The sequence below is a fragment of the Hyperolius riggenbachi genome, chromosome 5, assembly GCF_040937935.1.
Source record: "Hyperolius riggenbachi isolate aHypRig1 chromosome 5, aHypRig1.pri, whole genome shotgun sequence".
Lineage (NCBI taxonomy): Eukaryota > Metazoa > Chordata > Amphibia > Anura > Hyperoliidae > Hyperolius > Hyperolius riggenbachi.
In genome coordinates, this window is record NC_090650.1 from 353,356,466 (window position 1) to 353,380,883 (window position 24,418).

General features: G+C 46.3%; 1 protein-coding gene across 2 annotated transcripts in view; it reads right to left on the minus strand.

The window, feature by feature from the left end:
- Nucleotides 1–22,235: 22,235 nt before the first annotated feature.
- Nucleotides 22,236–24,418, minus strand: part of PDE7A (phosphodiesterase 7A) — a 137,985-nt gene continuing 135,802 nt past the window's right edge. For both annotated transcript variants that reach the window (XM_068237443.1, XM_068237444.1), the window contains exon 13: nucleotides 22,236–24,189. In XM_068237443.1, the coding sequence (XP_068093544.1) occupies nucleotides 24,020–24,189 (170 nt within the window). In that variant the 3' untranslated portion in view covers nucleotides 22,236–24,019. The remainder of the gene's footprint in view (nucleotides 24,190–24,418) is intronic.

Below are 24,418 nucleotides of genomic sequence, written 5' to 3' on the forward strand. Positions count from 1 at the left end.
GGTATTCACAAAGGCTGAACAAGGGGCTACCAACAACTGAAAGCAGGTGGAGATCTATGAACCCAACTCCACTCGGGTGTCTGGCTGGAGCTGGATGCTGTCACGCTTTTGGGGAAAAACATCGTCCTATCGCAAAGCCACTAAGTACCAAAGGAGGGTGAAAAGCACAAAGGGTGTAAGAGGTGCCGAGAAATAGATTAAAAAAAAATAGGTGGCTTACCTAAATAATAAGTTTATATAAATATTAATTTTTAATAAGCACAGGCTCTGATCCAACTCTGGAACTTTATTTAGCCTGAGGAAGAGGGCAAAGACTCATGAAATGCTTGGCATGTGCTTTTTAGTGGGTTAACTCTATTTTATGTACTTCTGGGCACCTTTTACTCCCTTTGTTCTGTGGCTACATCACTTTGATCCATTAAATGTGTCCTTTTGTGGAAAAATCTTACTGCATTCATAATTCTGTACAGTGGATTACAATGCAATGTATCATATGAATGGTAGACGCTGTTCCAGAGACCTGAGCATTGCATTAAAATGGAACTTTTATGGTGATTGTTAACACAGCCTAATTGTCCCTCTACTTTTACAGGGCCATGTGTACTTTTATTACAAGCATACAAATCCAAAAGAGTGAAAGCAAAATGCCTATGTCAAGCATCTGACACAGCTGCAATGTCTGATTTTTCCCATAAGGACAATTTTGCAGGTTAAATTTACATCTTGTATTCAGGATCCCCAGGACATTGTCTGCATGCACAATAAACCTCACACCCATGTGCAGCTAATGGTTTCCATTTTCCCGCAGCAATACATTTTGTGCCCCTGACCTCAGTAGACTGATGAAGAGTCTTGTGTACCTGTCAGGGCCACCACCAGAAATTTTGGGGCCCCTCACACATCAGGCCTGGGCCCCACCCTCCCAGGGCCCACTGGTTGCTGTGCCCACCCACTAGCTACCCCACCTCCATGTCTGTGCGCAAAGTGCGCTGCGGTGAAAAATGTGCATGGCTCCGACACTGAAGAAAGTTGCATGCACAGCGTGATGCGGCAAAAAGTGGCATGTTGTGGGTAGAGTTAAAATACAGGTAGTCCCCACTTAACAAATGAGATAGGGACTTTTAGGTCCATTTTTTATCCTTTCTCCGTTCTCTTTTGTCCCCCTCTTTTCTCCCTGTGCCTCTTTTGTCTGCCTCTGTTCCCCCTGTGCCTCTTTTATCCCCGGGTTACCTCTTGTCCCCTTCTGTCTCAGCTCATCCCCCTGCCATAGCCAGGTATAAGTGCCCCCCAGTAAAGGTATCCTGGCATAAGTGCCACCAGTATCACTAGCCAGGTATAGGTTCCCCCAGTAAAAGTAGCCAGTTATAGGGAGTGCCCCAGTATAGGTAGCCTGGTGTAGATGCCCCCAGTATAGGTAGCCTGGTTATAGCTGGTGCCCCAGTATAGGCCAGCAAGATACAGGTGCTCCAGTAGAGGTATTCAACTATAGGTGGTGCCCTGGTATAGGTAGCCAGGTATGGGTGGTGCACCAGTATAGGTTAGCCAGGTACATGTGCCCCCAGTATAGGTAGCAAGCTATAGCTGCCCCCAGTATAGGTAGCAAGCTATAGCTGCCTCAGTATAAGTAGCCAAGTATAGGTAGCCAGGTACAGGTGGTGCCCTCAGTAAAGTTAACCAAGTATAGGTGGTGCCCCAGTACAGGTAGCTAGGTATAGGTGGTTCCCGCACCAGTATAGGTAGCCAGGTATAGGTGATGGGCCAGTATAGGCATCCTGTAGCCAGATATAGGTGGTGCTCCAGTATAGAAAGTCCGCTGTAGCTGGCTCACTCATCTGCTCCCCACGTGCTGGAATGCGGTGTGCTGGTTAGTGAACCACAGGCCTGCACATGCAACCCTTCCAGCGCTTTGTGGGGAGCCCAGGGCCCCTCACTGCAGTGTCAGTGCCCCCCGCCCCCCCATATGGCTGCCCTGCTGCCTGTGATAGTTCCTGCATGTTCAGCATGGCTGAGCTGCCTTTACATGTCCTACAAGGAAGGAGAGGCTAAGCAGATTTAGGGGTCGGTGGTTATCTCACTAAACCAGTATTAAAGCCAGTGGTGTCAGTCATTTAGACTCCTGAAGCTTTCCATCCTGCCTTTGTATGAGCGGGCGAACTTTCCCAAGTAATACATCAAAATTCTCCTCAGACATGCAGAGATATTTTCAAAAGTCTTAAGGGTTATTCTCCTGCAACTCATTCAATAAACCCACATCTGAAAACCTCTCACGTTGCAGCAGACAGTTCTTGCTCCACAATCTTTTTCTACGGGTTTTACCCTGTAGAGATGCAGCCAAATACACCGCCCCAACCATCATAATCAAGCATCATGTTGAGACACCTTGCTCTAGCCACTCCAGAAGCTGAATGTGGAAAATGTGCTTAAACAATAGCAACACCAGAACAATGGAAGGTGGAGTTTATGGTGAACTTGCACAACACTTCCTGCAGAAGTCTCACCCTCGATCGGGAACAAAGTCACAGCAAAAGAATCGAATGCGCTATACGATTGATAAAGTTCAATCGGGCTAAATTCGATGAGTTTTCAGTGGTGCAAAAATGATTCCCTATCAATCAATGCCGCCATTTTGAATCAAAATTCTAAATCGATCAATCGCTCATACACTATTCGACTAGTGTATGGCCACCTTAACATTGCAATCTGAATTCTTGCAGAGGCTTAATTTATGGTCTTTTTCACCTCTACACACTTTCAGGGGCGTAGCAATAGGGGGTGCAGAGGTAGCAACTGCATTGGGGACCTTGGGCCAGAAGGGCCCCAAAGGACCCTCCCTCAACCACAGTATTAGCTCTCTGTCGGTCCTGGGCTCATAATAATCACTTCTATGGATACTTTGAATAGTGGTAATTATTAACAAACTGTTCCCCATCCCCTTCTTGCGCCTCTGACACTGTAGTTGCCATTGGCAGGTTTTGGTGTACAGTATCAATTGTTATGTATAGAGTGCTTAGGGGGTCCCATTGTAAAACTTGCACCGGGGCCCATAGCTCCTTAGCTACGCCACTGCACACTTTCAAATGATTTAAAGCACTCCTGTGGTAGTAGTGAGAGCTGAATAAGGGCCCTTACACACCAAATGTATCAAGTAGCGTTAAATCACATCGAGGCTGGGAACACATATGCATATAGTGGAAAACGTGCGATTCTGCTAAATGTGTCCCCTGCCTGAAACGGATGCACTAGCGCAATGCACCTTTTTTGCCATAGTGATGCAATTTGTTTTTCTTTGTTTGCAGCCCATACCTACTGCATTGCTATGTGAAAAAAAAAAAATGCAACGCAAGGTGGTTGTACATCATAACACTAATTTTAACAAATGGCAATGAAAGTTTTACTAAAAATAATGCGACTTTTAATCGTGCTGCGCATGCATCTTTTCTGAAGCTTTCACCTTTTAACCACTTCCGCTCTGCCGGGACAAGTAACTACGCCCCTGCAAAATGCCACAACTCTGTGCAGGGGCGTAGGTACTAAGTATCTCCCCCCCCCCCCCGCTCAGTCAATGAATGGGAAAACAAATCCCATTCATTGATCTAAGTTCCCCTGTGAATGGCCACAGCCGTCTATGCTAGTGTTTCCAAACCCTGTCCTCAGGGCCCACCAACAGTGCATGTTTTGTGGAAATCCACAGAGGTAGTTAATCAGCTCTGCTGAGACACTAATTACCTCACCTGGGAATGTTTGTGGTTTCCTGCAAAACGTGTACTGTTGGTGGGCCTTGAGGACAGGGTTGGGGAACTCTGGTCTATGCAGACGGCTTTGCCATTCACACATCCCATCCACGTAGTGCTTCCGTTTCCATACTAATAGTATGGTAAGCTGAAGTCACCACTGAGGACATCTTGTGGCCAAATTGTAATATATCCCCCTTTTTTTTCTCCACTTAATCATCCCGTTACCTTTTTTTTAAATTAACCCCTAACCTCCCACACTCCCCTAAAGTTACCTTACACTGTGTCAGGCATACCGCCGTCTGTACTCAGGAGTGCCTCTCGCTGAATAAATATGCAGAAATAGCTGAAAAACCTTCTGCTAGCACTAGGCGAGCTAGTAAAAAAAGTGTCCGGTGCCCATTGTTCCCTTGCGATCCTCCCCGTTTATACATTACACCCCCCCCCCCCCCCCGATCTAGCGATCGCGCAGCCTCCCTGCACCGCTCCGGTCTCTCTATGGGGAGGATCGGGTTTGTGCATGACGTCATGAGCAATGCTCCCCATAGTGAAGACCGGAGCTGTACGGGGAGGCTGCGCCGATCGCTGTAGCCAGGCAGGGTAAAGTATAAACTGGCTGGATCGGGAGGGTGCAGGACTCTTTTACTAGCTAGCCTAGTGCTAGCAGAAGGTTTTTCAGCTATTTCTGCACTTTTATTCAGCATGGGGCACAAAGTTACATAACCTCCTGAGCGGCGTAACACTCAGGAGGTTAATTAAAAAAAATTACAAATAAAATACATAAATAGTTACCTTAGGGACTGAACTTTAATATGTATATAAAAACCGTATACTATAATTACTTTATAAATTATGGGCTAGTAATTAGGGATAGACACAAGACTGAAAAAATGCACCTTTATTTCCAAATAAAATATTGGCACCATACATTGTACTAGGGAAAAATTGTAAACGTTGCAATAACCGATACAAATGGGCAAATAAAGTGTGTGGGTTTTAATTACCGTAGCATGTTTTATTTTGAAATTATAATGCCGAAAACTGAGAAATAATGAATTTTTTTTCCTATTATTCCCATTAAAACTGATTTAGAATAAAATAATTCTTAGCAAAAAGTACCCCCCAAAGAAAGCTTAATCAGTGGCGAAAAAAAACAAGATATAGATTGTTTCGTTGTGATAAGTAGTAATAAAGTTATAGGTGAATGAATGGAAGGAGCGCTGACGGGTAAAAATTGTTCTTTTTTTTTAAGGGGAAAACCCCTTCAAGGTGAAGTGGTTAAAATTAGCATACAAAGGTCTCGATGCATAAAGCATTCCCGCATGCGGTAATGCTGAAAACAGCTGACTTTACCGAGCACTTAGCAAAATGTAAATTCATAAAAGCTGTTACCGCATGAAAAACTGACATTCCCGAGCGGTGAGGTAAATTACCGCCTTGTGCGGTGAACACCTCCAGCACATGTCAGTGAATGTCAATTCATAAAGATTAGAGCAGGCAGTATTGGGACGGAGAATACCGCTTGCTTTGCAGAGGTGATAAGGGTTCGGATAAGAGTAAAGTTAAAGCAGATCCAAACCAAACATTTTTTTAATTAAAAATATTTAGTTGCACCACTCTGACACATACAAAGATAAATAAACACTCCTTCAAACCTATGATCATTTCAGTGCACGCTTTTCACCCTTCTCTTTTCATAACTAGGGTTATACTGGGGGCAGCCATTAGCAATTCCTCCATTGCCGGATACCACCTACTCCACCAGTTTGCCAGAAAAATCCCGGCAATTTGAAAGGAAGGAAGGGGTTCCTCCAATAAATGGAAAATATTTTATATTTGTGATCATGCAGCTGAAAAAAGGCTGCTATTTATTATTATAATTTAGAAAATAGATTTTATTTCTGAAATTTTGTATTTTTAATTTGGGTCCACTTTAATGGAGACAAATCTCCCATGCAGCAGTGAGAGCAGAACAAAAGCTTCCAGAATACTCCAGGCTGTGTTTTTTTTAACCTCTTGGGTACCTGTTTTCATATTTTTTTTTACATCAGAAAGCCTGCATGTGTAACATTTCTTGAAGTTCTTCTAAGCTGTGGCAATTAAATAGATTGTTTACAAAGACTAATGCTTCATACACACTTAAGATAAAAGTCTTTGGAAAAGGCAAGATCACAGACCAATCTTACCACCCTTCATGTAGGATGAGAGCCATACTCTACACAGTCTATTCTATGGAGCTGCACTCCCCATCAGATAAAATCTTTGCAAGATGCTGCACACAAAGAATGCTGTACACACTCAAAAGATCATTATCTGCAAAAGATCTGTTCCTGCAAAATATCCATTCCTGCAAAATGCATTCATAGTCTATGAGATCTGCAGATCATCATACACACTTGGTTTAACAGACTTCATCTGCATACAGGCTCGGACAGAGCCGCCGAACCACCGACGGTCCCATCGGTGGGCCCCGACTGCCCCTCCTCCTGGGGGCCCCTAGAAGGCGTGCGCTGCATGGGAGAGCCGGGGAGGGCAGCCCGACTTTTTTTTTTTTTTTTTTATGTCCCTTAAAAAAAACTATTTTCCCCGGGGGGGCCCCCTCCTATCCTCCCCCTCCCTCACCTCGGAGGGCCCCCCTCCTGTTACGAGCGGCGGCGGTTACAGCAAAGTTCCTGCGAGGTATAGCAGAAGATAGAGGTCCAGCTGCCTCCCGGGCTACGCTGTCTCCTCTATGCCGCTCGCACTGCTTCCTGGTTTAGTGCGAGCGGCATAGAGGAGACAGCGACTGGGAGGCAGCTGGACCTCTATCTTCTGCTTTACCTCCCCGGAAGTTTGCTGTACCCGCCGCTCGTAACAGGAGGGGGCCCTCCGAGAGTCCGAGGTGAGGGAGGGGGAGGATAGGAGGGGGCCCCCGGGGAAAATTTTTTTTTTTTTTTTTCCCTTAAAAAAAACTAACAGTCGGGCTGCCCTCCCCGCGGCTTGTAAGGAGGGGGGACACCCAGGTGAGGGGGAGCATAGGAGTCGGGGCCCCCACTGGCTTCCCACCCGGCTACCTAACTGCCCACCCGGCTACCTAACTGCCTACCCTCCCACCCGGCTACCTAACTGCCCACCCGGCTACCTAACTGCCTACCCTCCCACCCGGCTACCTATCTACCCACCCGGCTACCTAACTGGCTGCCCACCCGGCTACCTATCTACCCACCCAGCTACCTATCTGCCTACCCTCCCACCCGGCTACCTAACTGCCCACTCGGCTACCTAACTGCCTACCCTCCCACCCGGCTACCCTTCTGCCTACCCTCCCACCCGGCTACCTAACTGCCCACCCGGCTACCTAACTGCCTACCCTCCCACCCGGCTACCTATCTGCCCACCCGGCTACCTATCTGCCCACCTGGATACCTATCTACCCACCCAGCTACCTATCTGCCCACCCGGCTACCTAACTGCCTACCCTCCCACCTGGCTACCTAACTGCCCACCCGGCTACCTATCTACCCACTCAGCTACCTATCTGCCTACCCTCCCACCCGGCTACCTATCTACCCACCCGGCTACCTATCTACCCACCCAGCTACCTATCTGCCTACCCTCCCACCCGGCTACCTAACTGCCCACCCGGCTACCTAACTGCCTACCCTCCCACCCGGCTACCCTTCTGCCTACCCTCCCACCCGGCTACCTAACTGCCCACCCGGCTACCTAACTGCCTACCCTCCCACCCGGCTACCTATCTACCCACCCAGCTACCTATCTGCCTACCCTCCCACCCGGCTACCTAATTGCCCACCCGGCTACCTAACTGCCTACCCTCCCACCCGGCTACCTATCTGCCCACCCGGCTACCTATCTGCCCACCTGGATACCTATCTACCCACCCAGCTACCTATCTGCCCACCCGGCTACCTAACTACCTAACTGCCCACCCGGCTACCTATCTACCCACCCAGCTACCTATCTGCCTACCCTCCCACCCGGCTACCTATCTGCCCACCCGGCTACCTATCTGCCTACCCTCCCACCCGGCTACCTATCTGCCCACCCGGCTACCTATCTACCCACCCAGCTACCTATCTGCCTACCCTCCCACCTGGCTACCTAACTGCCCACCCGGCTACCTAACTGCCCACCCAGCTACCTATCTGCCTACCCTCCCACCCGGCTACATAACTGCCTACCCGGCTACCTATCTGCCTACCATGCCATGGGCATCCCTACATAGGGCAAAATGGGGCATGCGCACTCCCCTGGCTAGCTGCTGCCCCCCCCTAGCTACCCGGACGTGGCTGGCCCGCCCGCCCTGGGGTGGCAGCGGAGAGAGAAAAGAAGCGGCAGGCACAGCGGCGCTGCCTGCCGCATCACTTAATTCTAAAGGGGGGAGCGAGAGAGGGGGAGCCCCAAGGTGAGGGAAGGGGGAGGGGGAAACGTCCTCCCTTCCCCACCGCTTCTCTTCTCTCTCCGCTGCCACTGAGGACACCTATAGATCTGGCTATTTAAACTGGGGACACCTATAGACCTGTCTATCTATACTGGGGGGCCCTGTCACTACCTAAACTAGGGGCTCCTGTCACTATATACACTGGGGGGGGTCCCTGTCACTGCATACACTGGGGGGCTCCTGTCATACCTAAACTGGGGGTACCTGTCACTAACTGAACTGGGGGGGCGCCTGTCAATACCTGAACTGGGGGCACCTGTCACTACCTGAACTGGGGGGCACTGTCACTACCTAAACTGGGGGCTCCTGTCACTACATACCCTGGGGGGCACCTGTCACTACAAACACTGGGGGCTCCTGTCACTACATACCCTGGGGGGCACCTGTTACTACGTTAACTGGGGGGCACCTGTCACTACAAACACTGGGGGCTCCTGTCACTACCTAAACTGGGGGGTATCTGTCACTAACTAAACTGGGGGGCTCCTGTCGCTACCTAAACTTGGGGGTCCTGTCACTACCTAAGCTGGGAGGCTCCTGGTGCTACCTAAACTAGGGTGCACCTGTCACTACCTAAACTATCCAGGCCAGCCCAGCATCACCACCAGCCAACCAGCCCAGAATCACTGTCAAAAAGGCCACAGCATCACCACCAACAGTCAGGCCAACATTTACTTCAACCAGCCAAGTACAGCCCAGCATCACCGCCAGGCCGGCCACAGCATCACCGCCAGGCCTTTCAGCCCACACATCATCCCCAATCCAGCCAAAAACAGTATTGCCTGGCACAGCAGCCAGTAGAGGAGAATTCAGAAGCCAGGTGAGAGGTGTCTACCATATTAAGTGGGCATTCTGCCTTTTTATGTGAAATGCTGTTTATTTATGTGCCTCATGACTGCTGAATTTGTCTTGTTGGGGGCCTCATGGTTACTGAATTTGTCTTGTTGGGGGCCTCATGGTTACTGAATGTCTTGTTGGGGGCCTCATGATTGCTGAATTTGTCTTGTTGGGGGCCTCAAGATTGCTGAATTTGTCATGTTGTCATATTTGTCATATCTAACCTATGCTGAGGGAAACTATTCTGGCTACCTATATTAGCCCACTGCCTTACTGTTACAGTTACATTACAATTACCCCCCACCCATGTGATGTCATGTCCACACCCATTTTTTTTGTCGCTGCGCGCTTTGCTTTTTTGGGGGGGAGGGTGTTGGTAAATTATCCGCACCGGGTGTCAAACACCCTAGCTACGCCACTGGAGGGGGGCACAGCTTGGAAGGGGGGGAATTGGGCACAGAGCGGCGGGGAGGGGGGGAAGCATCCCCCCCTCCCTCACCTAGGGCCCCCTCCCTTCCGCGCACCCCCCTCCTCCAGAAGTGCAGCCAGCAGCGAGCGGAGAATAGCTACAGAGATGATGCTATCTCCGCTCCGAGTCCGCTGCCCTGCTGGTCTCTGACTGTAGTGTGTGACGCTGTCCAATCACGTTCTCGCAGTACTTCCTGCTAGAGCGTGATTGGACAGTGTCACTACAGGAGACAGAGACCAGCAGGGCAGCAGTGGCATGCGGAGCGGAGATAGCATCATCTGAAGCTGGTAAGCTATACTCCGCTCGCTGCTGGCTGCACTTCTCGAGGAGGGGGGTGCGCGGAAGGGGGGGCCCTAGGTGAGGGAGGGGGGGGAGGCTTCCCCGCTGATCTGTGCCCTCTGCCCCCCCTTCCAAGCTGGGGGGGACTTGCATTGTGTGGGGGTATCTCTGCCACCAACCTGATTGCATTGTGTGGGGGTATCTGCAGCCAACCTGATTGCATTGTGTGGGGGTATCTGCAGCCGAACTGATTGCATTTTGTGGGGGTATCTGCAGCCAAACTGATTGCATTTTGTGGGGGTATCTGCCGTCAACCTGATTGCATTTTGTGGGGGTATCTGCCGTCAACCTGATTGCATTTTGTGGGGGTATCTGCCGTTAACCTGATTGCATTGTGTGGGGGTATCTGCCGTCAACCTGATTGCATTTTGTGGGGGTATCTGCCGTCAACCTGATTGCATTTTGTGGGGGTATCTGCCACCAACCTGATTGCATTGTGTGGGGGTATCTGCTGTCAACCTGATTGCATTTTGTGGGGGTATCTGCTGCAATTTGACTACTTGATGAATTATCATGAGGCATGTAACTACTTGAATATACAATGTATCTGGTCGGACCTAATCTCTGTGAATAACGCCGCTACTTATTTTGTGTTTTGTATTTTTTTTTTTTAAGTCTGCCCATGACTCATCATGACCACGCCGATGTTCCAGTGCATGGTGACACCCATTTAGTTTCGCATTTAGACATATCCCTATTGGAGACTGTCCTCAGAATTGCTCACAATCTATTCCCTACCATAAAGTCATGCAAAATTTCTAGAGTACATGTGTATGTGAGCCCAAAATGGGGGGGGGGGGGGGGAAGGAGGAGGAGGAGAGGGGGGTGGGCCCCAGGCTGAAACTTCCTTGGTGGGCCCTTGGTGTCCCAGTCCGACCCTGTCTGCATATCTGGCAATCATCTGCAGATCTGAAAATCCATCCTGGTGGATGTGATCTGCAGATGATTGTCTGTTAAACCAAGTGTGTATGATGATCTGCAGATCTCATAGACTATGAATGCATTTTGCAGGAATGGATATTTTGCAGGAACAGATCTTTTGCAGATAATGATCTTTTGAGTGTGTACAGGCATCTTTGTGTGCAGCATCTTGCAAAGATTTTATCTGATGGGGAGTGCAGCTCCATAGAATAGACTGTGTAGGTATGGCTCTCATACTACATGAAGGGTGGTAAGATTGGTCTGTGATCTTGCCTTTTCCAAAGACTTTTATCTCAAGTGTGTATGAAGCATAAGACAAATTCAGGGCAAACAGAAGCAGTATAACAAAAAATCCACATCTAAAGGGAAGTTGGAGATGCCTCTTTTATTGTAACGCTGTCTGGCTGGAGAAATGTAAGAACTCAGGCTGCTTCTCATGTTACCGCCAGCCCTAGTTTGGGAAATCACCGAACTTCTATCGCAACTGTAAACATTTTTATGAATTAGCACACAAAAGTTTAATACTGAATGCGGTATTTTCCCGACAAGATTTTTTTCTCCCACACAGCGTTTTATGAATTGACCCCATAGGGTGAAAACTGCCATCCAAAATTGATCAGCTGTGTATTGTACCACATGCTACTTTTTTAGGACTTTGTTGAAGTGCGACTTTTTTTTTTTTTTTTTACTGCTGCTGTAATGCAACGTATTTGGCGTGTAAGTGCCCTAAAGCATGGCTTTTCAACCCTGTCCTCAAGTACCACCAACAGTGCATGTTTTATGGAAATCCACAGAGGCAGTTAATCAGCTCTGCTGAGACACTAATTACCTCACCTGTGAAGGTTTGTGGTTTTCTGAATAACATGCACAGTTGGTGGTACTTGAGGACAGGGTTGAAAAGCCCTGCCCTAAAAGGGGAAAAGAAAGGCAAGATAACCTTGATCATCTGACTAAACATCATGATGTCATGGAAACCCATCCCCACTTTAAAGGGGAACTGAAGAGAGAGTTATATGGAGGCTGCCATGTTTTTCCTTTTAAGCAATACCAGTTGCCTGGCTGTCCTGCTGATCCTCTGCCTCTAATACTATTAGCCATAGCCCCTGAAAAAGCATGCAGCAGATCAGATGTTTCAGACTTTAAAGTCAGATCTGACAAGACTAGCTGCATGCTTGTTTCTGGTGTTATTCAGATACTACTGCAGAGAAATAGACCAGCAGGGCTGCCAGGCAACTGGTATTGATTAAAAGGAAATAAATATGTCAACCTCCGTATACCTCTTACTTCAGTTCCCCTTTAAAGCAAAACTCCACTATATATCCAGTCAGCTCTATATAAAACAGGCGTACATGTGAGCATGTAAAATATGTAGTTTTAGAAAATGCAGAAAATTAAACAGCAAGATTAGAGGTTTCCATCACTTAGATCCATACCTGGCAGTAAATTGAAAAAAAATCGTGCTTTAATAATGTGTTGGTATCGGGGTCAATGAGACGCTAATAATTTCAACTTGATGAAGTATTGTGCAAATTTTGTATGAAAATAAACCAATCAAGTCCTGAAGTAAAATTTGATTTGACCATTTTCGAGCTGCATAAATTTGCATAATCCTTCAACTTGAAATTATTTGCATCTCATTTACCATCCTTAGGGTGCATACACATATCAGACCATAGTCTTTGGAAAATGAAAGATCACAGACCAATCTTACCACCCTTCATGTAGTATGAGAGCCATACTCTACACAGTCTATTCTATGGAGCTGAACTCCCCATCAGACAGAAATCTTTAAGGCTGCTTACACACCAAGACGTTACAGGCGCACGTTAGTGCGCCTGTAACGCTCCCCCAACGCACAGCAATGTAACACAAGTGGGCTGTTCACACAGCCCACGTTGCGTTACATGTAACGCTGCACGTTCTGTGCAAAGTGCAGCATGCTACGGCGTTGGAGCGGCTATAGCCGCGTTAGACTGTTTGCACATGCGCAGTGGGGGGCGGAGAGGAGGCGGGGAGAGCCAGCTACAGTAGCCGCGCACATGGCTACTTAATATTCACTGCACTGGCGGGCGCTGATTGGCCGGCGGGACCACGTGATGCGGAGTGTCTCGCTCCGCATCACGTGGTCCCGCTGGCCAATCAGCGCCACTCTGGGAGACATTATAGGACTCGAGCCACCTAACGCGGCTCACTCTACCGTCGGCTCTTGCAGCACCAAACGTTGTGTTAGGTGCACGTTATGCGACCTTAACGTGCCACCTAATGCAACGTCTTGGTGTGCAAGAAGCCTAAAGATGCTGCACACACAGATGCTGTACACATGCAAAAGATCAGTATCTGCAAAAGGCATTCATAGTCTAGGATATCTGCAGATCCTCATTCACACCTTGTGTAACAGACATTCATCTGCAGATCAGATCCACCAGGATGGATCTTCTGATCTGCAGATGAATGTCTGTTAAACAAGGTGTGTATGAGGATCTGCAGATATCATAGACTATGAATGGATTTTGCAGGAACGGATCTTTTGCAGATACTGATCTGTTGAATGTGTACAGCATCTTTGTGTGCAGCATCTTGCAAAGATTTCTATCAAATGTAGAGTTCAGCTCCATAGAATAGACTGTGTAGGTATGGCTCTCATACAACATGGAAGGGGGTAAAATTGGTCTGTGATCTTTCATTTTCCAAAGACTATGGTCTGATGTGTGTATGAGCCTTTAGTCGATAGCAATTTTAAGTAAAAGTTGAGTTTCACTTTAAAGCACACCTGTAGTGAGGGAACCAGCAGGCTGTTGTGTACATTGGTCATTGCAATTACAAATGTCGTTACCACCACGCACCTAATCTAGTCCTTGCAACAGATATAACCAGCATTCTCAACCAATCCGTTCAACAGATTTTGATCGAAAAATGGCAGCACTGATTTTCCACAGATTCAATAAAAATTATCAAACCAGTTTATCAGCCCACGATCAATGCATAGGCACCTTAACCACTTCCCGACCGCCTAACGCACAGCGGCGGCCGGGAAGTGGAGCCCTGAAGGACCGGCTCACCCACAGAGGCGGAGGTCCTTTTAAGGGCATGGGCGGAGCGATCGCGTCATCCGTGACGCGATCCTCCGCCTCCTTCTAGCTCCGTTCGCCCGCCGCAACATCCCGCCGGCCATACGGAAGCGCCGGCGGGATGTTAACCCGACGATCGCCGCAAACAAAGTGTATAATACACTTTGTAATGTTTACAAAGTGTATTATACAGGCTGCCTCCTGCCCTGGTGGTCCCAATGTCCGAGGGACCACCAGGGCAGGCTGCAGCCACCCTATGTCGCACCCAAGCACACTGATTTCTCCCCCCCTGCCCCAGATCGCCCACAGCACCCATCAGACCCCCCCCTGCCCACCCCCCAGACCCCTGTTTGCACCCAATCACCCCCCTAATCACCCATCAATCACTCCCTGTCACTATCTGTAAACGCTATTTTTTTTTATCCCCACCCCCTGATCACCCCCCCACCCCTCAGATTCTCCCCAGACCTCCCCCTCCCCAGTCCCCCCCCCGTGTACTGTATGCATCTATCCCCCTGATCACCTGTCAATCACCCATCAATCACCCCCTGTCACTGCCACCCATCAATCAGCCCCTAACTTGCCCCTTGCGGGCAATCTGATCACCCACCCACACCAATAGATCGCCCGCAGATCCGACGTCAGATCACCTCCCAAGCGCAGTGTTTACATCTGTTATCTACCCTAAGCACCCACTAATTACCCATCAATCACCCCCTATCACCACCTGTCACTGTTACCCATCAGATCAGACCCTAATCTGCCCCTTGCGGGCACCCAATCACCCGCCTACACGCTCAGATTGCCCTCAGACCCCCCTTATCAATTTGCCAGTGCAATATTTACATCTGTGCTTCCCTGTAATAACCCACTGATCACCTGTCAATCACCCATCAATCACCCCCTGTCACTGCCACCCATCAATCACCCCCTGTCACTGCCACCCATCAATCAGCCCCTAACCTGCCCCTTGCGGGCAATCTGATCACCCACCCACACCAATAGTTCGCCCGCAGATCCGACGTCAGATCACCTCCCAAGTGCAGTGTTTATATCGGTTCTCTACCCTCAACACTCACTAATTACCCATCAATCACCCCCTGTCACTGCTACCTATCAGATTAGACTCCTATCTGCCCCTAGGGCACTCAATCACCCGCCCACACCCTCAGAATGCCCTCAGGCCCCAGCCCTGATCACCTCGCCAGTGCATTGCTTGCATCTATTCCCCCCTCTAATCACACCTTGAGACACCCATCAATCACCTCCTGTCACCCCCTAGCACACCTACCCATCAGATCAGGCCCTAATTTGCCCCGTGTGGGCTCCTGATCACTCGGCCAAACCCTCAGATCCCCCTCAGACCCCCTTCCGATCATTTTGCGACATTTGGTTTCAAGACTACTCCTCACGGTTTAGGGCCCCTAAAATGCCAGGGCAGTATAGGAACCCCACAAATGACCCCATTCTAGAAAGAAGACACCCAAACGTATTCCGTTAGGAGTATGGTGAGTTCATAGAAGATTTTATTTTTTGTCACAAGTTAGCGGAAAATGACACTTTGTGAAAAAAAACAATTAAAATCAATTTCCGTTAACTTGTGACAAAAAAATAAAAACTTCTATGAACTCACCATACTCCTAATGGAATACCTTGGGGTGTCTTCTTTCTAAAATGGGGTCATTTGTGGGGTTCCTATACTGCCCTGGCATTTTAGGGGCCCTAAACCGTGAGGAGTAGTCTTGAAACCAAATGTCGCAAAATGACCTGTGAAATCCTAAAGGTACTCATTGGACTTTGGGCCCCTTAGCGCAGTTAGGCTGCAAAAAAGTGCCAATCATGTGGTATCGCCGTACTCGGGAGAAGTAGTATAATGTGTTTTTGGGTGTATTTTTACACATACCCATGCTGGGTGGGAGAAATACCTCTGTAAATGACAATCTTTTGATTTTTTTACACACAATTGTCCATTTACAGAGTTATTTCTCCCACCCAGCATGGGTATGTGTAAAAATACACCCCAAAACACATTGTACTACTTCTCCCAAGTACGGCGATACCACATGTGTGGCACTTTTTTGCACCCTAACTGCGCTAAGGGGCCCAAAGTCCAATGAGTACCTTTAGGATTTCACAGGTCATTTTGAGAAATTTCGTTTCAAGACTACTCCTCATGGTTTAGGGCCCCTAAAATGCCAGGACAGTATAGGAACCCCACAAATGACCCCATTTTAGAAAGAAGACACCCCAAGGTATTCTGTTAGTAGTACGGTGAGTTCATAGAAGATTTTATTTTTTGTCACAAGTTAGCGGAAATTGATTTTAATAGTTTTTTTTCACAAAGTGTCATTTTCCGCTAACTTGTGACAAAAAATAAAATCTTCTATGAACTCACCGTACTACTAACGGAATACCTTGGGGTGTCTTCTTTCTAAAATGGGGTCATTTGTGGGGTTCCTATACTGTCCTGGCATTTTAGGGGCCCTAAACCATGAGGAGTAGTCTTGAAACGAAATTTCTCAAAATGACCTGTGAAATCCTAAAGGTACTCATTGGACTTTGGGCCCCTTAGCGCAGTTAGGGTGCAAAAAAGTGCCACACATGTGGTATCGCCGTACTCAGGAGAAGTAGTATAATGTGTTTTGGGGTGTATTTTTACACATACCCATGCTGAGTGGGAGAAAGACCTCTGTAAATGGACAATTGTGTGTAAAAAAAAATTGTCATTTACAGAGATATTTCTTCCACCCAGCATTGGTATGTGTAAAAATACACCACAAAACACATTATACTACTTCTCCTGAGTACGGCAATACCACATGTGTGGCACTTTTTTGCAGCCTAACTGCGCTAAGGGGCCCAAAGTCCAATGAGCACCTTTAGGCTTTACAGGGGTGCTTACAAATTAGCACCCCCCAAAATGCGAGGACAGTAAACACCCCCCACAAATGACCCCATTTTGGAAAGTAGACACTTCAAGGTATTCAGAGAGGGGCATGGTGAGTCCATGGCAGATTTCATTTTTTTTTGTCGCAAGTTAGAAGAAATGGAAACTTTTTTTTTTTTTTGGTCACAAAGTGTCATTTTCCGCTTACTTGTGACAAAAATTAATATCTTCTATGAACTCACTATGCCTCTCAGTGAATACTTTGGGATGTCTTCTTTCCAAAATGGGGTCATTTGGGGGGTATTTATACTATCCTGGAATTCTAGCCCCTCATGAAACATGACAGGTGGTCAGAAAAGTCATAGATGCTTGAAAATGGGAAAATTCACTTTTTGCACCATAGTTTGTAAACGCTATAACTTTTACCCAAACCAATAAATATACACTGAATGGGTTTTTTTTAATCAAAAACATGTTTGTCCACATTTTTCGCGCTGCATGTATACAGAAATTTTACTTTATTTGAAAAATGTCAGCACAGAAAGTTAAAAAAATCATTTTTTTGCCAAAATCCATGTCTTTTTTGATGAATATAATAAAAAGTAAAAATCGCAGGAGCAATCAAATAGCACCAAAAGAAAGCTTTATTAGTGAGAAGAAAAGGAGCCAAAATTCATTTAGGTGGTAGGTTGTATGAGCGAGCAATAAACCGTGAAAGCTGCAGTGGTCTGAATGGAAAAAAAGTGGCCGGTCCTTAAGGGGGGTAAAGCCCTAGGTCCTCAAGTGGTTAATACTTTTAGCCACAGACCTTTAAGTGCATGCAGATCAGGTGCTCTGACTGGATCAGCCACATGCTTATTTCAGGTGTGTGATTCAGACGCTACTGAAGCCAGAAAATCAACTGTTTTTTTTTTTTTTAAAGAAGAAGAAATCTAGCAGCCTCTGTATCCCTCTCACTTCAGGTGTCTTGTAAATTTAAGGCTGCCTGCTCTGGCATTCACAGGCAAGGCCACCCTCGGTTACACTTTTGCAGGCCGCTTTCCATGCTGGTGTTAACAATGTTGGGCAGATTTTATACAGGGCAACTCAGTTTTCAAAACATATTATGTAAACTATAGATCAATGCAGCACAAACCATTTTGTAATCGAATACTCAGGGCTTACCTAGATGACAAATCCAGAAGAAAGATGTCAAGCATCCTTGTGTTTCTAGCCTTACTGCAACAATGCATTTATTACACAGGGAGGGAGAGGGCACAGCTGTAGGAATGCCAGAGACACACTGGTGAGGACGCCCCATTTACTTGGACGCCCCAATCACTCCCACTCATCACTATCAGTAAAGAAGGTCTTCTAGCAGATTTGTCATTGTAACAGTTTGTTGGCATAAAAAATGTAAATAGAGGAGCTGGTGTGGTTTGCTTTTTGGTAGTCAAAATGGAGTTACACTTGTTTGCAACAAATAGAATTGTAGACTTCTCTGTGGTCTGCTAAGGGTGTCTAGCAATTACATGATCATGGGCACCAACTTAGGGAGAAGCAACAAGCTATACCATGCTACTTGAAGGACTGGCTGGGGACCAAAATGATAACTTATTACATGGTTGTGCACTTGCCCAACAGCCCTCACAGTTGTGTTTGAGGCCTGGTCAATTGGTCTAGTTAATAGCAGGTGGCTTTCACTTGTCTCGCAATGCTACAGTCCCATGTTCCCAACCAGGACACAAAGTATGATTGTTATTATACCCATGCTTGCCATTTTCTTCCACATCCCAAAACCATACTGGTCGTCTGTTACCCCACCCCCAAATTGAGGAAGAAAGGGTTGTTTGACCTCTGTACTCGACAGAGGGAGCGATCTTGGCAATACCGATGTAAAGTATAGACAAAGTATGTTAGTTGGTGCTGCTCCTTTAAAAGCCACTCTGGGTGGTGAAGATATCTGCAAAGGACAAGGGGAAAAAAGGAGGGGGAGAGCGCACTCCATAGACAATTTGAGAAAACTGGTTAGCCAACCGTAAAATAATCTCACCTGAGATTCTTGCCGATTAGCCCATATGGGTTGGTCGGCTGAAGAGCTTTTGTCCCACTCAGAACCGGGAACCAGGTCTTTCCAGCGATCTTCCTCCACAAGATGTACTGGCACATATGCTCCGCCGTCCACTGAACTTCAGTCCTGGATCAGATTTATTTCCACTCCTCGCAAATGCTACCTACCGTTATAGGCGGCCGCATTTATGCATAGGAGTGTCTGCACAGAGGTGTCTTGGATGTGCAGGAGGGACCAAGTTTGTGCCTAGATTACTCCACACAGCTCTGTATACTTTACACTTGTAAGCCACAGGCTGCAGGAGCTCTTAGAGCCAGGAGCTGGCTGTTTGTGTGAGGGTTAATGGCTGAGAGAAACTCCACTCTGCGTGCCTTGCACAAGCAAGCAGCAGGCACCTGGAAGTAAGTTTGTGAGCTGACAAGCAAGTGCGTTATAGAAAGGATAAAAGGTGGCTGCCGTGTAGTGTAGTTAAAAGTATTTATTCTAATAAACAGCAACGTGTTTCCGAGAGCTCAACTTTCTTTCATCAGGCTAAAATATTGGTTACAAAGTAACACGTTTTAAATACTTAATGTCACATGACACAGGGTTTGAATTAGCCAATCCTCCATCAGTATGTAAATGTGTTAATAGACCAAGATGCATAGCAGCTTAAGATAATGCTCATCATAAGTGGGTAATACTTACAGTGAGATGGGTATATAGAGCACAGATTAAACCACACACGTTAGCACCTTCTAAAGGTGAACACACAAGGATCTGGCTCTTATGATAGAGTAGTACCAAAAGGCACTGATTGCATGAATTAAAGTAGTAAGACTGGGTCTATCTTACAAGCGGTGTTTTAAGCTGATGGAGATGAAAAATGCAGTTGTATTAGTTTACCTGACATATCACCTTTAAAAAGCATTGGCAAAGTTTCTTAATCAAATAAACCAATTTGGAGTGCTACAAAATATACTGTGTACAAAAAAAAATCAAAATAATGGAGGAAAGGGGAAATATGCAAGTATAATTCTTGATAAGACCTTTTACTTTGGAGGGTGGCTTGCAATGTGTAAAAAACCAACAGGTGGCAGTATAGTGCCCAAATGAAATGTTTAAAGAGAACCCGAGGTGGGTTTGAAGAATATTATCTGCATACAGAGGCTTGATCTGCCTATACAGCCCAGCCTCTGTTGCTATCCCAAACTCCCCTAAGGTCCCCCTGCACTCTGCAATCCCTCATAAATCACAGCCACGCTGCTGACAAACAGCTTGTCAGAGCTGGCTGTGTTATTCTCTATAGTGTCAGCCTGCTGCTCTTCCCGCCTCCTGCAGAACTCCGGTCCCCGCCTGCATCCCTTCCCTCCCTGCTGATTGGAGGGAAGGGACGGGGGCAGGGACCGGAGCTATGCAGGAGGTGGGGGAGCAGCCAAGACTGACACTACAGATGTAAACCCCCGCCTCACAGCACTGCTGTGATTTATGAGGGATTGCAGAGTGCAGGGGGACCTTAGGAGGGTTTGGGATAGCAACAGAGGCTGGGCTGTATAGGCAGATCCAGCCTCTGTATGCAGATAACATTCTTCAAACACACCTCGGGTTATCTTTAAGGTTTTGAATAGAGATAAATTCCCTTTGGCCACTAGATGGCGTCCGGTTGGGATTTTGCTTCCCAAATCCATTAACACGTGCATTTACACCATGAATAGCAGGATTCAGTTTAAAATGTTTTTTTATATATACACACCTCCTGTATATGTATATGAATAAATAAGGAAATATAAAACCAGTTATACAATAAAAAAAAAAAAAATAAGCCAGCTCCTGGCTCTAAGAGCTCCTGCAGCCTGTGGCTTACAAGTGTAAAGCATACAGAGCTGTGTGGAGTAATCTAGGCACAAACTTGGTCCCTCCTGCACATCCAAGACACCTCTGTGCAGACACCCCCAAATTGGGCCTAGAATGTTGTAGGAACAATTGAGCTGAAAGCCCCACTGATGTAATTTGAGGCTCTCTTTAAAGTACCATGGATGATCCTGCTTAGTTTGCTATAGAAGGCATCTACTACTGTATATACAGGTTCTTTGGAATCTTATTCGTAATTCTTCTGATCTGAACCTGCATGTGGATAGCGGCAGTGGTTGTTAACTTACCCTTGTTGCCGCCTTGCTGTGCTCCACTTCACATGCCAGGTCTCAAGATACTTCTTCCTTCAAAGCCGGAAGGAGAAAGTGTTTGCATGAAATGCAATGAGACATGGAGCACAGTGGCCAGAGGTGGCTTTAAAGGACTTACGAGGCGTAATTGCTAAAAAAAAAGTAAATTACCTGCCTCATCTTTTATGGCACGGAGGACGCCGTCCGCGCCGATCCGCCGGGTCCCCCCGCTCATTAGCCCCCCGGGCCGGCTGCCGACCCCACGGCCCGGATCGGCCTCTCCTGCCTCTCGCAACATGGCCGCTTCCTCTGGCCGCGGCTGCGCAGTCCGCCTGGCCGCGAGTGCAGCTGCGCAGCTCTAGGGCCAACCCCCCCGATCCACGCTACGTAGTGTGAGGAAGCGGCCATGTTGCGAGAGACAGGAGAGCCCGACCCGGGCCGTGGGGTCGGCAGCCGGCCCGGGGGGCTAATGAGCGGGGGGACCCGGCGGATCGGCATGGAGGGTGCGGACGGCGTCCTCCGTGCCTTAAAAGATGAGGCAGGTAATTTACTTTTTTTTTTTAGTAATTTCGCCTCGTAAGTCCTTTAAGGGCGAGTTCACACCTCCTACAGTGGTCTGAATGCAGGTTCTGATCTGAAGAATTCTAAAAGAATGAACAAGTCAAGACTACAGCAAACAATTGGCAGCACTCCTAATCAGGCTGCAACTGAAATGAAACCAACAGAGGTGTGCAGCACCCACCAGGGACAAAAATACACAGTTTGAATACAAATCAGATGCAAAACTATGCACTAATCCCTAATCTAGATAAACTGAATGCAAACTGATGCACAGCTAGCCACAAGTAGACTTAAATTTTTGTACAACAGAAGAAAATGGCAGCACTTTCAAATGCAGGCTGCACCAGAGTTCACCAGCTCCATAGTTGTGCAGAACCCAAAATACGGGCAGATTAATCTGCCTATGTTTTGGGCTCTGCACATCTATGCAACTGGTCATCTCGGGTGCAGCCTTCATTTGAGAGCACTGCCATTTTTTTCTGTTATACAAAAATGTAAGTCAACACTACCACGCTCTACAGTTGAAGTTCAGGAGGTATATGCTTTACATTTAATGTTGGCTAATAACTGGTGCTACATATTGCACACAAGGGTTTTATTACTGAAACCCATCCACATAATATCTCCTTATTAGGCCAAAGTAAGTAATGCAGTTTGCAATATTGATCAGAAGTTATTTTCACAACTCACCAATAAAATACTAGTTAAAGAAAAGTAAGTTTTAAGCTTAAAGTATGCTAGTCCTTGTTCATCCACTTGCATAAATTTTGTGCATTTAAAGGCCAACACACAAAATGAAGATCTGTTTATTTTTTTATTCATCAAAACTGAACAGCAACAGGCACGTATTAAAATGAGTATGGCAAAGCCGTGTACAAATGGCTTCACGCTTAAGCAGTCTCCCAAAAAAGAAAAAACAAAAAAAAGTCTGTTGCAACAAACTGTAAACAGATGATAAACAGTCTTTAACAGCAATACCAAGGAAAATACAAATTAGCTAAAAAAGCACCTTTTTTTTATATCTACATAACAGTTGTGCTCACTATACTTAAAACAAATTACAAAATAATGGAATGTTTTAAGTTTAAAATTAATCTTGCAACTGGTCCTAAAAACATTTTATCATACAACGAAATCCCACAAAATCGCATTTCACTTAAGGGAAAAAAAATTAAACAAAATAAAACCAAAAAAACAAGAAATCATAAAAACCAAAAAACTAAAACAAATGCACAAACTGAAAAAAAATAAAATAAAAACACGTTTGGTCACTTAGCTTTGTGCATAGATTAAGGCATTTTAGCAATTTGTTACAGTTCACTCATCCTTCAGTGGTGACAGGTGTACCAAAAACGTACGGACCACAGGTGGCAAAGCCGACACAGCAGCTGATGCGAACCTGCAACTCCCACCATCTATAAGACTGAAAAATTATGGGAGCTCGCGTTCAGCAAAAGCTTTTGTGAGGAAGATTCCAAACCTATGGGAGAGACAAAATCAAAACGCATGCACGCGCGCACACACACGCAAACACTCAACACGCTTTCTCAACACGCAAACATGCTGCAGCAAAAAAGGCATTTTGTACCCTTGTCCAAATGACAAATTCCCTTCCCTCTTTATTTCAGATTGGCAAATACCCTGAGCTGAATATGGTGTTTTACATTAAAATTTCACCTTTTCCGTGCAGTTCAAGTGTTCAGTAGTGGAGGAGGAGGGGGGAAAAAAGTAGCATGCATTTCACTGTAGCCAAACAGCCAGTAGACAGTGCTCACACGCTGCTGTGGTAAAACAACTACATTTCCCAACTATTGGTAGACTGAAGCCTGGCTGTAAGCTTGCAGAGATATTGCAAAATGGGGAATATCATCTGTGGTAAAGAAAATGGAGTGGATGTCATCAAGAGGGGAATTGCAGTCCATATTTGTTCTTTTTTTTAAATAATCATACAAAAAAAATCCAGTTAGTGGTTCCTTCACAACCATGCTTCAAGGCAAGTTTTCAGTCAGTATCTTCAGTGTATTTTGTAAACAGCATTCCTTGCCAAGACAGCAAAGCAGTGTGGGCACTTCACATTTCCAAACGAGGATTCAACACAAAGTGGAAGGTAGAACGTCAGTCTCGAAATTCTAGCAAGTCCCCACCAGGAGCTGAAAAAATATTTTTCTTCCATCCTTAAGAAAAAATAGTTTCCTTTAACGCTTTATAAAAAGAAAAACATTGTGGGAAAACCTGTGGCACATAAAGAAGGAACTTCCTGCAGTTTTCAGTCATTGCTGTGCTTTGCATATTCAAGCTTCGATACAAAAGCCAACTGAGGTATGTGCATATTGCTCTATGTTCAGGTTTTCTCATGAAAAGAAACTAAATTATGAATAAGAACGTTAAAGGAAAACTTGGAGATAAATAATGCTGGCATTTTATTTTTTTTCTGAACTTGTAACCTTGGCAATCAGGATTAATTTCTCTCTCACCAAGACCTTTTCAGCCTCTCTGATAAAATCCCGCCATAACCTGTGGTGGTGCATGCTCTAGGTTCATGGTGCACAATCTTCCTGAGGTAAAATAAATAGGTCAGTCATCAAAGGCAGGATCGGTTTCCTCACTGCTAGACCTCTCCTGCAGCATTCCCTTCCAGCTGGCCTTATTCAGTGCCACGTGGCCTAGCATGGTCTGTGACAGCCTGGTGTTGCTGAATCTGGCCCATTCCCCAAACAACGGTTCCACCAAATAGGTGATAAAACCTGAAGAAAAAACACAAAGTGAGGTGAAGTAAAGCTAAGCTATTGCAAACACAACATGCTGTGAAAAAGTCATCTTTCAGAAAGAAAAGTCACTGCAGAGATGTAGGTTGCTGAATTCAAAGTATGGCAAGTCAATACTCTCAGCCTCTCTTGATTGGTGAAGCAACCAATCACAAAAAAAAGCTTGGGGGATGGAAGAATTATGTCGGAATTTGAATATTACATCAGC